General features: G+C 44.0%; 1 protein-coding gene across 6 annotated transcripts in view; it reads right to left on the reverse strand.

Moving 5' to 3' along the window:
- Positions 1-1,322: 1,322 nt before the first annotated feature.
- The window catches only part of PLCB1 (phospholipase C beta 1), a 415,791-nt gene continuing 400,276 nt past the window's right edge, over positions 1,323-16,837 (reverse strand). The window contains exon 32 of one of the 6 annotated variants that reach the window (XM_075496917.1): positions 1,323-1,825. In XM_075496917.1, coding sequence (XP_075353032.1) covers positions 1,517-1,825 — 309 coding nt within the window. In that variant the 3' untranslated portion in view covers positions 1,323-1,516. Of the gene's footprint in view, positions 5,140-16,837 lie in introns of all 6 variants that reach the window. The other 5 variants (XM_075496921.1, XM_075496919.1, XM_075496918.1 and 2 more) reach the window with 5 other exon arrangements.

The following is a 16,837-nucleotide window of genomic DNA, read 5'->3' on the forward strand; positions in this document are numbered from 1 at the left end:
TCCCGCACTCAGAGCTCTCCTGAAGTGCAAGGGTCTGATATAGTTTTTGTGGCTTTAAACCCCCATTTGTGTCTTTCAAAGGTACAGCTGCTTACCTTGCCATCATTTCCTAGGGTTCGAGTGCATGCCCAGGTTTTAGGAGGCCTGGTTGTACAGCCCTTCAGCCTGCTCGCCCGCTCCCAACTCTTCCTGCCCTGCTCAGTGATGTTCCCCGACGCCCCGACCCAACGTCTCAGTTTGGATCCAGACACCCTCCAGCCCCCGCCTGGACGCTGCATCACTGTGAAGGAAACGATGTAAGGCTCACGAAGCTGAGGAGCAGTTACTCGTGGTGGAACCTGGCACTGGCCCTAGTTATCAAAGCATTCCCTTTGAGGGCAAAATGAAGTCTTTGGTCACCTTCCCCAGCTGGTAGCAGCAGACTTCTGCTGCTGGGGTGAGACTGGTTTTCTTCCGGCCATCACCAGGAGCATTTGCAGAATCCATTTGAAGCTTCAGCAACCCAACGGGCTTGCTTCGCGTAGTGTCCGCAGCTGCACGAGAGCACACAGCTCTGGCCCCGCTGCCTGGCCTCCGCGACACCATCTTCCCCTGGGTCGGCCTCCAAATCGTTCTTCCACACATCCCAGCCTGTCGCCCTCTCTCCTCAGCAGCCAAGTCAGTCTCCCGTGGCCCAAGTACAACAAGCGCCGAGGTCGTCTGCTCGGCCGGCTGTGAGAATCCTGCCTCGCTGGGCCCCGCGGGAGCCGAGGTTTGGCTCCCGATCCTTCCCATGGCCTCCTGGCTTTTCCCTCTGTGCTCGCCGTCACCGTCTCCCCCTCATCCCCCCTGAAATTCTCGCCACCGCGCTGCCTCCCCGTGCCGTGGTCCCGTCTGCCTCCCCTCGCCTGCCTCGCTACACGACGGGCAGCTCGCTAACGGGGCCTCGGCAAGCCCCGCTCTTGATGGTTTCACACCCCACTGCTCCTCCTTTGGGACGAAACGTACCCATTTTTCTTTTCTTTTGCTTCCCCCCGCTCTGTTTCTGTCCTAGTCTTACTCTGTCAAATTCACGGGCCCGACTTTCAGCTCTGTTCCTCCCTTCCTTGCCTGCTTTTACACCGTGCCGTGTCCATCCCCCTCGTCAGACCCCATTTCCCCACACCTCTCCTAGTGAGCAATTTGGCTCTAGCTGCCTTGGAGACTATTTATTTTAATAGGTATATCCCTTAGTACACGGGATTAATATACCTGCTTATCTCTTCTCCCGGAGATAATTTTTTGCATTGTAAATTAAATAGGGAAAGGAAAGTGAAAAGCCAGAGGAATAGATTTATTCTTCAGTGCTCTCAGTGGAAGGCCCCGGCAAAGGTACATTTCGTAGCGCATATATAATTGCATAGATGTTTAGCGAAACAGCTGGGGCACTGGAAGAGAAGTAAGGCTGCTGTAGTTTGTCGAGGCAGTTTACAGGTATGGCTGAAAAGCATGGAAGTGCTGTTCTACAACAGCCTGTCCGGTAAACCGACACATTTTCTTACCAGTTCAGTGCCTGCCGTGCCCTTTTTTTGTTTTCCCTTGTTGCAGAGCACCAGCAAATACACATTTTGCTGGGAGGGGTGGTGGATGCCCGGGCACGTGCAATTTCTTGTTCTCGTCGTTGCGAACAGAAGAGCCCGCAGGGAAACTTCACTGACTCCTCGTGGCACTGCCCTGCCCGGGAGCAAAGGGGCCAGGGTAAGGTCTTCGAGGTCAGTAAGGTCTCCTGAGTCAACCGAGGCTTTGCAGTCAATGAAGAGAGAAAACAACCGTCTTGTGTTAAGAAATTTTTATTTGTCCTTTGGATCTGTAACGTAAGCACATAAAATTACAAGTGGAAGAAACATCATGCCACAAAATTGCATAGAATTTTTACAAAAATGTGAATTATGCCTCTGAACCAATCATAGATTGAGGAACCGAAAAATATGTACATGTTAGCTGAAATTTTTCATCCTACTTCGAAAGCAAATCATCAAGGACTAATCAATCACAGACACTATTAATACAATGTACAAGAGCAACACTGATTTCAAAGAAAGGCAAGCAATGATGTCCCCTTAGTTATCTTTCAGTGAATGTTTAGCTAATACATGAGCATTAATTAACATAATTATGAACATGTTAAATCTAAAATGTCTGGCCTTCATTAGAATTTTTAAAATTCTGTTTATACTGCCAAAACCAAGCTATTTTCAGTAGTGTAAAGATATCTGAAGTGCACGACCTAGTTTAATATAGACAGCTCTATTCTATACAGCAGAAGTCCACGATACAGCATTTCCACACATTCAACACGGAACAAGGCAAATACATAAAAGGCACAAGACTTGCACATCATAAAGACCCTTTTTTCATTATCTTACTCTAGTTCAAGTAATATCAATATTAAATGATATCTGTTTCACTGAAAGAGTGTGAACAATGCAAGATGTACAGTATTACACGCTACCTTACACCTGCAGAAAGTGGCACTGTACAGATATAAAAAAACGTGAGTACAGGAAATGGTCAAATACAAACGTACTGTAAAATGACTACAGCTGATCGTATATTTAATCCAACCGGTACATTTATTTATTTGTAAATATAAATAAAAGGTTAATCGGTATTTGCCCAAGTTTCTTTGAAGACTGTGGTGAAGTCCTGGCTCCGCTGAAGTCCACGGGAACGTGGCGCTGAAATTCAAAGGAGCTAAGATTTTACCGAAAAGCCTGCGCTGTACAACGGTTTCTATAATGCAAGAGTCTTCAGTTTTATTGTGAACACTGCTATCGGTTCATTCTTTCAATAATTTAGACAATATGTCATTTTTACGTTATAAAATGCAGCATTACCTCTTGACTCTCTACGTTTTCAACGAGTGATTAGGATTGATTTCAAAGTGCAAAACAAGGATTAACAGAGGATTCGCCTTTCCTCGCATTAAGGTGAAAGTCAGATTTTTGAATTTCATGCTCACTCACTTCATCATCATAAACCAGAACAGTTTAATCCAAAATATGATCTCCAAACAATGTGCAATTTTTCTTTCTTTCTGCTCTAAGTTTAAAAAAGAAACATCAAAATACTGCTTGTTTTCCAAGATTCGAACTTATATATATACACACACCATTATTTAACTGAAAACTTAAGCTTGATTTGTATTTTATTGCTTAAATTTAAATAAAATAAGTTACTTTAAAGTACTAAAATCCTGAGGGAATGGAAGTAAAGTAACTTAACTGTTACGATGTATTAAAATGCCTCCCTACGCAATTGACTTCTTTCTCCGATTGCTTTTTAATACAAAGTAAGGCCCCGCTCTTGCAAACGTGTACGTGAACGGTATTCCCCAGCACGGCTGCGCTGAGCCCAGTGGTGCGCAGGAAAAGTCATTTCTGCGAGTTTGCGGGGTCAAGCCCCTCGACGCAAATCTGTGTCTTCTGAGCCAGTTTATCCTTTGCCCTAAGACGCCGCCTCACCACACGGCTGCGGGAAAGGCCTTCAGCGTTATGCATTGGCTTGGGTACAAGTAAAGAATCCCTCCGTAATGTTTCATAATTCCTATTTCTGTTAGCGCGGGAATCCAGAGAATAGCGTTTCTTTCCCTTTGCAAACATCCTGACTTTCACAAAGTCTCTCTGTCGTCCGATAGAAATTCCTCAAAATGTGCCGCTACTTCTCCCACGCATATCACACAGTACGCTAACTTTGATTGTTCTTCGTTTAAGAAGTCAGTTAAACGGATTAATATACATTTTTAAATAACAGTGATCAGGTTGTTATCTTTCGCTTTTAAGTTTCAGACCTTAGTAAAACTGAACCTCAGTCTTAAAAATAATGGAAGATTCTGTTAAATTTCAAATACTGTAGTCCTAAACATTTTATAATCCTATCAAATTCAGTAAGCGTAAAATATGATACTTAAAATCAATACTTTTGAGTCTGCAAAATATATATCAAATTTATATTCTAAAACTACTTTGATTTACAACACTAACACCACAAAAAGAATTTTATGATGCAATGCCTATTTTATAGCAGTATAACCCAGATGTTAGCTTTCATAAAGATTCTCTATTCACGTATCCCTGAAACTTTTCATTTGGCCAAGAGACCACACCGACTTCAAACAGAAACATGCCGTGCGTGTATACGGACGGATGTGTGCGCACATATAGCTATATATGTATACAAACATATATGCACTCACGCAGTGTAACAAACACAGACGTACACGGACACCGACAATCTCCAGGCAGAGTTCTTCTCGTTGTTTTCCTCTTGTCCCCACAGTTCCAAGAATTTTCAGCAGCAAATATATTTCTTTCCACGTGATAAACATAATATCAAGACAGCAAGCCACCAGTGCTTGCAAAGCTAAAAAGGATTAAATGTTTCAGTGCAAATGTAAAATGATGGTACAGCTGTCAAGGTGCAGTTATAAAGAAGGAAACAAATATGATTAAGTACTGTTATAATATTCTCTAGGATCTGTATTAGTTTGGAGCACCTCGCACCGGCACTTCAAAAGGAAATCTGCACACATTTGTCTCTGTACAATACACCGGTCTTCATTAAACATTCTTAACAGTGAACATGGCCAGCAAATTACCCATTGTAAACTGGCCAAAAAAAAAAAAAAGGAAAAAAAAAGAGGGGCGGATGGTTAACGTATTAATTTTCCCATTACGACCGCACTAAGCTTTAGAATAATAATAAGATGAAGAATGGGAATGAAGACCTTTGCACAATACTTTTTATAAAATGTTCCTTTTGGGCGATGTGCACTTGAATGCAGATGCCTCCTGCCTCCCGAAGCGCTTCAGCGGCAGCTCGCATCGGGAAAGCGGAGACGGGGCAGCTGGGGAGCGGTGCGCCCTGGCGCACTGATTGTTTCTTGGGCAGTTAAAAAGTAGTATCAAACACTTTTTCTGGATTATCTTCTTCCAATTCCTCTTCACTTTGCAGAGGTTTATGATTTGATTTTCCACTGTCAGATGCCAGGGAAGAGGGGGCAGAACTGTGGTCTCCATCTTCGCTGATTTTCCCTTTCATGGCTTCCTGTACGAACTCCAGAATTTCCAAAGGCAGTCTTTTGAATTTGTCTTGATATTCCTGATCAAGTTCCACCTGCAACTACAACAGAAGAGACAAGCTGTCTTCAGGTGTATCTAATGAGACCAGTGCTACAGTATGGGGAACATACCACACGAGGCAGGGGGGAAATTAATAACGCATTTTTGCATGATTCCAGGATATATTCCTCTCTTTTTTGTATTGGCACCACACATCCAATACGCCTATTGATTTCCATGCAGTCATTGCAAAGCTGAAGGAACGTGCGGTCATTTGTGCGTAAGGCTGGTTTTGGGTACCATCCTTGGGTACCCAAATCCTTAAAATATATGTGGATTTAACTGTATCGGTGTCCATACTCCCACTGGCTTTCACAAGACTCGATTCAAGTGCAGTATGGATCACGGATAAGCCTTGGAAAGAGCAAGGCCTTTATTAAGCTTCAGGTAGCTAATCGCGCATTAATCACACCACAAACATTGCTCTGAGAACAATGTAATAACTTTTGCCAGATTTCTTGGGTTGGAGAAGCCATTAGGAAAAAGTCAGTTGTCAAAGGGAGTCAAAGAGGGAGGGGAAAAAAGTTAACTTACATTTCTTAGGGCTAGATCATGGAAAGTTACATTATCTGATTAATGCAGTATGTGTCTTGGACATTACTGGGGAAAAAGTGTCATACCATCAACAGGATGCAAAAGGCATGCAGAAAGAAATCTGGCTATCAGTCTTCAGGAAGCTGTGGGCCCTTTCCCAGTAGTTATTTGTATAGCCTTTGTTTTTAGTGCCCATGGTAGGATCTGCACGATCCATTATTTAAAAAACATTAATGTGTATGAAGGTTTCAACTGAAGACAAAGCCAATTTTTTCATCGTGACCAATATGAGCACGGCAGGAAGCAAAAGGGGTGAGTTCCAAAGCCAAACCCGCTCTGTCTGTCCGTCCGTCCGTCCGTCCATCCATCCAACCATCCATCCACCCACCTTCTTAAAAAGAGGGAGTCAGGTTCTGCTAACTGTAGCTGCAGCAGTTTCACAATAGTTTCTTAGGCGATAGTTTTGAGCTGTATTTTTTTCCAGGATGCATAAAGGTGCTATGAATTCCGGTCCTTCGGCTCTATGCCTGAGTCTATCCTGTCTACTTTCAAGTCTCCTTCACCCCATTGCGACGGCTCTCAACGGGTAATAGAAATTTTCACTCCAACATTAGGACCTATACTACTCTTACCATCCTTGACCTGTCCACAGCATGTGACTTTACCACTACGCCTCCCTCTGAGCCCTTCCAATCCCATTCCCCGTGCTTCTGTCCTGGTTTTCATCCTGCATCTCAGATTTTATTTTTGTGAGGCTTCTTCTTCTTTCTCCTGGTGTGCAAATCAACGTCCTTAGCTCACCCGGTCTAGTTCTACATTCCTTAATTAGACAAATTTTGCAGTTTTTCTTCCTCAAGATCTAAGATCTGGCTTTTTCCTGCTGGTTCTCCTGCTAAAGCTCCTTTCCTGCCTTGTTTCTGGCAATTTTCCTGCTGTTCTGTCCTCAGTTTCCCACCTCCGTGTCACAGTGCTGACAAACACCCAGTCTGAGGCACAAACGGTTGCATTAAATACACCCTGGCTCTAAAATATATACTTGTATCAACTGTTAGACAATCGCTACCATAACACCCTTCTTTCATGCAGTACCCTTCTTTTTTTCCCGAGCTTCCTTTGTTTTCTGGCTTTATGTCTAGATACAAATTTTTGAAGGGACCCTCCTTTCGTCTCCGTTTTGATAACACTTCCAAGAGTACACGTATTATCGGAGGAACAGTGCCATAGAGTGGTTGGGAGGAAAACCCCACAAACGATGCTGGCCACCCCTCACTGCCCAGCTCGCCGCCGGGGCTCTGCAGCCCCAGGACTCCACGCCTGCTGCCTGGTGACCTTCTCAGCCACCAAGAGACTACATCTGCACTGGTCTCTACTTCAGAGCGACAGCAGCATGGCACTCACGTCGGTCATATCGCAAATCCGAAGGCTGTGTTCTAGGCAAAAGGTCTACCATCATGGTGCAATCATGCTTTTGCTCACAGTTCACTGCTAAATACCCGCACTGCTTAAAAAACAGGAGGGAGGGAGGGGAAGGTGAGTCCTTCTGTTTATTTATGACAATTACCCAAAGATGCTGTCACAGTTAGAGGGAGATTTATGCCAAACGTGGGACAAAACATTCCTTGGGTTCATCCAAAACAGCAGCGATGGCAGAGGCAGCGCCTGCCAGCGGGCTCCGAGCACGCTGTGCACCATGCACGCCAAATGCCATCGTCCCTCCCTGTTCAGCAGCCGGGCTCTGGGCCGCCGGTGCAGATCCGCAGCAGTCTCTGAGCACCCCACGAAGCCAGTTAAAGTTCTTGCAGGGACAGGTAGCTCTGCGTACAATATTTTTTATAAATCTAGGAATCGTGGGAAAGGCTCCAGAGCACTGGAAGGCACAGCTTTATATAAGGACATTAATTTCTTTATACACGGGTGTCTGAGCCAGGGATGGGCTGCTGCATTTCCCCGCCTCATTGTCGTACATGGAAGTGCTGAATATGTAGATTTTGGGCACCTCAGGTATAGAAAGAGGTACGTAAAATCAAAAGTCAGAGAAAGTCTCCTGGCTCTCAACTTCCTTCAGAACCTTGATTTGCTTAATTAGGTTTAAGAGCAGTAGAAATATTTGAAATCCCTCAGAAACTGAACGTTATCTGAACCCAGCGCAACCATAAGCATGTTGTTAGATAGCAATTGTGTCTAATATTCACCTCCTAAAGCGCCTCCAGTGGATAATCCCCCCTAAGTCGAGCATTTAATAGAAATGACATGAATCTGGAGCTACGTCTCTCTCTTCAGTGTCTCCAGAGACAGTCTATATAGATATCTAATCATGAGAAGGCTGAAGTTAGTTGGGAAGGAGCAGACAGTAGACAAGGAGGGTTGATTAAAACTGCAACAGTGTGTAAAAATTAGATTTCTTTTTCATTTCAAAGGCACTGTCGGTCCTTCCCCCTGCTCAGCACATTCCCTGACTTCCAAGCTGTCACCCAGGACCCCAGCTGCAATGAAGAGCACAGCGGGTGAGCCTGGGTGCCACGCAGCTCTCCCACTGCCGGACCCGATGACTCACTGAAGTCTTCCTCAGCGAGCCTGGGGCTGGCAAACCCACGACAGTCTCGCAGTGCCTTGGCCGTGTTTCTGCTTAAGCCACCAGCCCCAGGCACAACACTGGCAAACAGCTGTGGGTCGAGGTTAAAGAAACAAGTTGCCTGCTTAAAACCAGCTGGCTCAAAACACCCAGCTGTTTTGCTTTTAAAGGCCTCAGTATCCTTCTGTTAGACAATGCTAACCATATTCTGTGGCTTTACAGGGACATTATGGTTATTCACTAATGGAAAGCTGCCCTCCCATTAGTAGCAGTAGTCACGTATGTCTTTTCTTTGGCTTGCTGATGGCACGACAAAGTGCCATGTCTGTATGTGTGTAAGTAAAAACCTCTCTGCACACCCAGCTCCCCACCAGTCTCCAGCCCTGTGTAGCCTTACTGTTCAGTTTGCTGTCCCCTTGGCTTGCTCCCCATCACAAGTCCCCCCACCCCGATTTCTCTGCTCTCTAGCTACTAAACAAGGTGACCTATACTTGCTTTTAGGAATTTGGAGCCAGACAAGGGGGCGGGGAATGAGACTGATCATTTGATGGGCAGATCATTATCTGGACCACTGTTCCCATTAACACGTAACAACCTTCTTCCTTCTGTTATCTCACTATCTGCCCTCTCACAGATCCTCTGTCCTCTCTTTAACCCCCAACAAAAACAACTTACTAATGTCACCTCCATGCAGCTTTAGTATCCCACAAGGGGTTGGAAACATTATTTCCTGTTCAGGTAAATCACACTCCCATTTACTTTACTTACAGGCGATGAGTTAATACTTTAAGATTTGGAGCCATCATTAAGTGTTTGCAGTGGGGTCCTTGGGGACAGGAGATGAATGCGTTGGTCACTCTTGACGGCTGTGGCCAGAAGCTCTAACTCTTGAATGTATGCTCCTCTCTACCTACCCTTCATTTTTTACCCAGCAGTGCTAGTTAAAAAACATCAGCTGATACTCACATCAGCTTTACAGAACGGGTAAGTATCGGTATTATTATCCCAAATTACAGAAGAAGGAGAGAAATTAAGCTTAGGTAGGGATCAAAGCTCGGGAGGTGCCATCCTCAGCTGCCGCTGGTTTGAAAGGGCTCTCCTCCGCTCCATTTATATGATCGCTTATCAAACTAGACATACCCCAGCACAGGCTTGGAACAGGCTGTGGACCACTGGGCCACCAAGTTGTCCTGCTCAAAATAACAGCAGATTCGGTGAGGCCTTGCTTGCGACTGTCCTGCCTCCGTTAGCTATACCCCCCCAGGGTTTCCACGGGGAAGCCGCGCCTGAGGGCCCCTCTGACTTCAGCCAGCCGTTAGGCAGTGTGGGCGACCGGGGGGCTTGGGCTCGCGCACCCTCGTGCCCCGGACGAACCCATACCACCGTATCCTTCGAACCTTGACTACAACCAACACAGCCCCTGAGCCTTAGGGACGGAAAACGAGCAGGGCTTTACACGACTAAGCCCGTACCTTAGGGAGCAGAGCTCCTGGCAGGCAGCCAGCTGCCCAGCTGATCGGCTCGCATTCCCTTGCAATGCAAAGGGCTCTTCGGCATCCTTGGCTACGACCGCTTTCCAAAAAGGGTCATCATTCAGAGAAAGGCCTCAGCAACCCTTCCTTGGAATGTGGGAGGTGAAAACAAATATGGTCATTCAGCTAAAAGCAAGGAAAATGCACTCAGGAAAGGAAACGGATGGTATTATTAAAACTATTTATAGCACTTATACCTAGCTGTTATTAAACCTACCAAAGTAACATAGCATAACATAGTGTTAAAATAGTGACCATAGCATTAAAAACAGTAACTGTGATCAATAAAGCATTACAAAAGCAGAAGTTGTGGTTTCAGACTATCCTGATCAAGCCCCTGTAGACTTCTGCATACTTGCAATGTGATCTAATGAACTTCTGTTTCTACCAAGAACAAAAATAAAACGATCACATGAAAAACGCAACGTGCTGCCAACACAAGTTACCAGGAGGACTGAAGTTCACATAGAGTGTTTAGGTTAAAAAAAATTAGAAAATTAAGAAAGAAAATAAATGTGTTAAACCCCTTAATCCTTAATTATTCCACATTTATGGTGTTTCATATTACCTTGTTCCTGAGTTTAGGCTTTGAATACTGAACTCCTCTCCCTTCTCACTACCTGCAATACATCTCATCCCTCTTTCCTGCTGCAGAATTTTTTTTTTTTTTTTAAATTTCAGGATTGTTTTAACATAACTGTGGAAAAGCAAACAAGCTGGCCTAATGAGGTATAAGAATCTCATAATGAGCTACCATACCAGAGGTAGAGCAAAGTTAAGAAAAGTTTTGCATGGGAAGTAGGTATCTGTACATAAACGGCATGAGGATCTAGGACCTCAGGTGTCAGGAGCGAAGACCTTACCGTGTGCATTAAAAACAACCAGCGGAGTGAAACGTGGCCCTATCACACGCACAGCCAATTTGGGAACGCATCTGTGGGCTGGGGCTGTTGCTGGCGTCTTGTGAAAGTCTACTGCATCTACCCTACAGCCAGCCTCCACGGCCTGAAGACAAGAGGCGGATACGCAGCTGGCCGAGAGGCAGCACCGCTTCCAGCTGACCTCCTCCCCCTCACTTTGGCAGCCCAAGGGAAAGGGAAATTGTGGGGGAAACCATGTCCAACCCATCTCCCTTCCTGCCACAGCAACACCTTTGAAGCTGTTAACGCGAACTCTGCTGCTCCTTCCCGTCGTACCTTTACAGTGGCGTTTCGGAAGTCAGTAATGAAAGTGTTTTCCAAACAATTTTCCCCTCTCTTCCTTCCCCATACGGCTTGAGATACCGCATGCCTGGTCTGCACAGCGCTGTGACCTCGTAGCATCATTCTCCTGATGTAAGATCCCATGCCAGAGGCAGTTAGTTATCCGAAGCAAAACCAACCTACTTCCACACGGACTGGGATTCAGTCCAGCTCACCCTTTTTTAAAAATATATTTTCAACTCAAAAATAACGGAAGGGTCACCACTTAAAAAGCATCTAAAGAATTCATCTTGAAGCAAAAAATGTTTTGATAAAGTTATGTGTGAAATACAACTGGTTACACATTTTGGTGAAAAAAAAACCCCACCAAAATGCAGTTTTGTTGAATCAGACATTCATTACGGCCATATTTGTTTTGATTAAGTTCTTCCACTGCAAAAATTTGATACGACTCAAAATAAACTTTTTTTAAGGCTCAGATTTTCCACTCCACTTGCGATTTTTCTGTAAGGCCAGTTTTTTGAGTTTTGTGTTTCTTTTATCCCTCCTTTAAAATCTATCTTAATTTGCATTATTTGTAAATACTTTGTTTTCCTGATCACACCCTTTCTTTCCCTGAATGATGCAGTGAATTATGAATGAAAAATAATCCAAATATCCTGGCTCAGCAATCCAGGTAAAAATGCACTCTGAGGACTAAGCAGTTTGGCATCTCCAACAGCAAACTCTTTATTCTCAAGTTTTTAAAAAGGTTTTAACAATTTTTGAGTTCCGAATCCAAATGTGAAAAATTTGTAAGTTGCGTTATTTCCCCTTGAGGCAGAGGGCAGCGAAATATCAAAATAATGGCTTTTTTGGGGGGTATTTCATTATTGTATTTATTCACCAGTTGAAGCGTGATACTAACTCGTATCCATAATTACCGTGGCACTACCCACATGCAGTATAATATTTAATTCCACATAAACAGCACCTGTTCTTTTTTTTTTTACTGATGAGAAACACAACTGCATCCATTCCTTCTGTGCAATTTCAGCACAACGTATTTTGACAAGAGGCAATAAGTGGTCACTACACGATTCGTAACGAGGGGGACTGCAACCTCTGCAGGATACTTCTCTTTAGCAAAACTCCCTTTTTGCTTTTCACATATCATTGGAAATGTTTATTTTGTTGGCGTCAGCGACACTGATCTTTTCACTGGCCAGTGAAAGTGTATTGCAACAGAAATACTGGTCTGAGATTGTGGCCCCTTTCTCATTCCTCCTCTGTTTCTCTAAATCTAGAGCTCCAAATACTTATTTTTCTTCCTGCAAATGTTTGACCCGTGTGCCTAAAGATAATTTTGAATAGAGAATTTGGGGCTTTTAAAACTGCATCAGACAACAAATATGCATAATGTCAGCGACCTCAATTTAGCTTCCAAAATAGCACATAGAGGACTCCCAGATAAAGGGTACAGAGAGCAAGCAAGCTGCTGTTCTGCTGCTTTTCATTTTCAGAGCTTACTTAATTAGAAAGCCATTCTGGAGGGATACAGCATTAAAAGACATATGAGTAGCAAGAATTGTTAAAAGCAGATGGAGGCTCAATAACAGGGAGAGTGAAATTGAGAAACAGAGCTCAGGGATCAAGTGATTTATAGGCAGCAATTTTTGTTTAATTGGAAACAGAAGGAGTTTCTTAGTAAGGACCATGTTATTCCCTCCACTAAGCAGATTTCTGCTGGGAAGGCGAAGGAGTAACCACTGCTTAGTTGTCCTCTCGCCTCATGGCTGCAGCCCCTCTGCGGCGCTCAGCGTGCTACGGGGGGCTGCAGAAGTCGGTGACTTGAGGTGAGGATGATGAGTTTGAGGAGAACCCAGGACTCATCTGCAGGACCTCCCCAAAAGCGATATACCCGCCTCTGCCACGTGGAAGAATGGCCCAAAGAAAGCAGTTGGGAAAGGCGGTTTCTTGGGAAGCTGTTTATCCAGGCCTGTGAAAGGAGTTAACATCTCTACCTGTGCAGAGAGCACCTAAATGCTCTCTTTTTCTCCCAGTGACTGCAAGCAAGTGCAAAAAGGAACATGCCACTGTGTTAACATTTGGACTTAACATAGCTACTCATAGACGTTATAGCTAAGCATGAAACGAAACTGTTCAGGTAGCTGAGGTTTTATCTCATAAGATGCTGGAATGTGGAATCATTAAAGAAAACCTTAGGGCAGTCAGTATCAGAGACAGCGCAGGGAACAGCATTGCACTAGGTGAATGACAGCCAGTGTGGGAAATGTCTTTACACTGACTGGAAAGCTCCCATTAACGATTCCTGTCCTCAGACAAGGACATCTCAGTCCCGGTGCATGCCCATCACCGCGTTTTCAAATAATGGTTACCTTTCAGCCCATGACAGGCAGGAGAGACACCAACTCCAGGACTTTCTCTCCACCAGCCCCACCCCACACCCTTTATCTCCCAGATGAAGCTCCCCTAGTTCTTCACACAAGGTCTAACGCACCACGCCGATATCCCCTCCCTGCAAGGCCTCCGTGCTATTCCCGAGACCAGGGGCGCTTGCTCAGGAGTTGCTGTATTTTTGACTGATCCACTCCTGCCGCCCCGGCCTTCCTACGTCAACAGGTTGCACAGTCCATGTACTGTCCTTCAGAACTCGCCCCAAGACGGGCTTGAAAAAATCACCGTAACACCTGAAGCATGTCACAAGCCGAGGAGTCTAGAAGCTGCCTACTGAGTTATCTTCCCTTATTCATATACTCCCCCTTCGACTTCCCCTGACTGTTATCTCCCATGTTTCAGCTTTGTGTCTCTTCCCGTTAAAGGGAAGGTGATTTGCTGTGCCTCCCTAATGTACAACAAGTCCCCATATGAATGAGTCCTTCAATACCTGCTGTCTCAAGGCATTAGACTGTAACCTTAGGGCCTTCATCAATCTGTGTCTCCACGTTTATTAACTACAACCTCAATTAAACCAATGGGACTGTGAAGAAACCTGGGACCTGGGCTCCTAGATTTTAACACTCTCGTAAAGAAACTCATCTCTTCTTTCTGTATAGTAAACCAACATCTATTCCAAGAGCTGATCGAAAAATAAATGTTTGAGTGATGAGATGCCCATCAGTGTTGCCCAGGTTATATGGGTGTTATATATACACATGCCGGTACTGTACCTCTGATGAAAACTTTTGAGTGAGAGAAGCTCCTTACGGCAAAAGCCTAAACTGGTGATCTTTTCCTACCGGCAGTTGTATTATTATTAGTAATATCAGATCTCTTGCATTTTCTTTGAAGAGATAGCTTGTACTGAATTCTGTGGGAGGATTTTCTTCACAATGACTTTGTTTCCTATTTCTTCATCAGTACAGCAGTTTATTCTCATGCAAAGCCCTGCTCTGTGCCTTGTAAGCTGCATACTTGGAATCACTCTTCTTTCTGATGACTATTTTGTGTAATTGTTTCCTTTTGTGGATAAAATGCTTTCTTAAGCTGTCAAGTGTTTTTTTGATGACTCTATAAATACATGACCTATGCATCTCATGATGCATATGAATAAAGATAATTTGAGCTGGTATGAATGGGAAAAAAATCGCCTCTCCATGAGCATGTGTAACATTTTAAGGCTAGATTCTGCTCTTTTGCATTATCACTGGAGTAAGTTAGCTTCACTGTAAGCAGAAGAGAATCTCCTCAGTTTCAATGCAATAAATCCAGAGAAACTCCACTGAAGTCCCATCTATCATCAGATACTGCCCTTAGTTTATTGGGGTGGATCCAGGATTAAATAACTTTAGTGACATAGCTCAAATAGAGTTTCACAAGTGGTCCTTTTACAACGTGCTGCCCATATTTTGGTTACTGTCTTCAAAACAAACAACTAAAAAAAAATCAGTGCATCCATTACCTTCTAACGAGTGAATTTTTCCACTTCCACGGTGCCTCCCAAGGCACCCTGGTAAACAGGCAGCTGACTGTGCAACAGCACAGGCCTTGGAAGAGTAGCAGTATTGTAACTCTCAGCTCAAGAGATCATAACAGTCCCTTGGAAACTCCTTTTAAATGACATCTTGAGGTTTTAACAGCAACAATATATTCCAGAAATATTTCAAATCCCGGGTGGACCGGAGAACGCGGGACTCTCAGAGCTGCGCAGCACAACGGCAGCTGAGCAGGACGTCTCCAGGGGACCCTGGAATCTGCGGGGCCATTCTATGTATAATGTGTTTTGCCTAAAAGTGGTGCTGTCCCGCAGAGTGAGAGATTCTGGCTAATTCTGAAAGAGGAGAGAGACAAGAAATGAAAGCTTCAGGTGCTCAAGGCTTCCCGTGTGAGGGCTCAGGAGCTGACGAAGTACAGATCTGAAAAAAATGTGGTGAAACCCACACCACAGCTTTTGGATCCTTGCCTAAACTGAACTGTCAATACAGTTTAACAAAGTGTTTTTCAGTCTCTCACATCCACCTCGCTAATGGATAATTATAGTGTTGCCTGTGTCTGACTCTTGGCAGGACACCTCTAACAGGTCCCATCAGTATCACAGAAAATTCCCTCCGAGCAGAGAGATTTCTTCTCAAATATGACAATGAAAAGGAAATAAAGAATCTATTTCTCTCTCTCTCTCTAGTGGCATCACTGTGCTACTCAATGGAAAAGGAACAGAGTCATCCTATGATTAAGTCTGGCACCTCCTTTCACTGTGATACCCCGCTCTGCGCTGCCTACTCAGCCCAGACTCTCAAGCCTCTTTAGAGTAATAAGAGCTCCTAACATACACTGAGGTCTGTGTGTCTTGAGATGGCGTGTTTCTCAAGGTACATGATCACTATAATTTCCATGTCATTGATAATTGTCAGGGAACTGCATGGAGGTTTAGAAGTAAGCCATCAATTAGTTCAAAAAACAATCACACTGATAAAGCCTTATGCTGCACTTTGAAGTTTACCTTGCACTGACTATACCTCTTCACATCAGAAAGCCTCTGCAGGATGGAGCCTCATTGAAAAGTCTGCTTGGAAAATTACTGAGCAGTCAGTCCTTCTGTTAATATCCTGTTAAAAATGAATGTTTTTAGACTAGAAAGCAAGCACTCTCTGAATAAAGATCAAAGCTTTAGAAGTTTCTTTGAAAGTCTTTTCAAGTAGTTGCAGTTCTGTAATCCCTTGTAACAAGGAAGGCTACTCCAAAATATTTCCTCACTCATTAACAACATGAATCTGGCTTCCTCTTTGCTCTATTAGCAGAGATGTGCATCGACTCTCCCCAAACGATGAGCCAATTTAGTGACCGACCGATTGTTTTCTAACATAACAAGCTAATGAAAAAAAATCTATTCAGAACCTGGCAGAAGTTTAACAGTGGAGACAGAGCTACTGTCCCTCATTTTCCATCGTCCGGAAATGGTGGTTCGGTATTTTGGCCTTTGTACTCCCAAGCGTCAGCAAAGTTTTGAGGCTGAGTTTAACAATGCTAAAAAGTTGGGGCTCGATTCAAATTTATATATAGATGTGTATGTTCATTATTATATAATGAACATCAAATGGAGATGTATCATTGCTCCTAAGGAGACAGAGTCTGATACTGTTTATGGCTGCTCTGTGTTTATATACTACTATTATCTTCCCATCTCTCTACTTCCACCATTATTTCATCCATGTACCCACCACTTCTCGTTGTTTCGTGCTGTGTTACACAACACTTTTTTTTTTTGACTTGAGGAGCAAAATTAGTGTGGAATTTTAACTGCAACTCTTAAAAACTTTATTGTAAGAGCGGCACTGCCCAGAGGTTCAACCTAATTAAAAATAGCCTGAAGGTTTTTACTTCCCGATACTACAATGAACTTAAAAGGAAAAAACCTCCTCT

The sequence above is a fragment of the Mycteria americana genome, chromosome 3, assembly GCF_035582795.1.
Source record: "Mycteria americana isolate JAX WOST 10 ecotype Jacksonville Zoo and Gardens chromosome 3, USCA_MyAme_1.0, whole genome shotgun sequence".
Taxonomy (NCBI): domain Eukaryota; kingdom Metazoa; phylum Chordata; class Aves; order Ciconiiformes; family Ciconiidae; genus Mycteria; species Mycteria americana.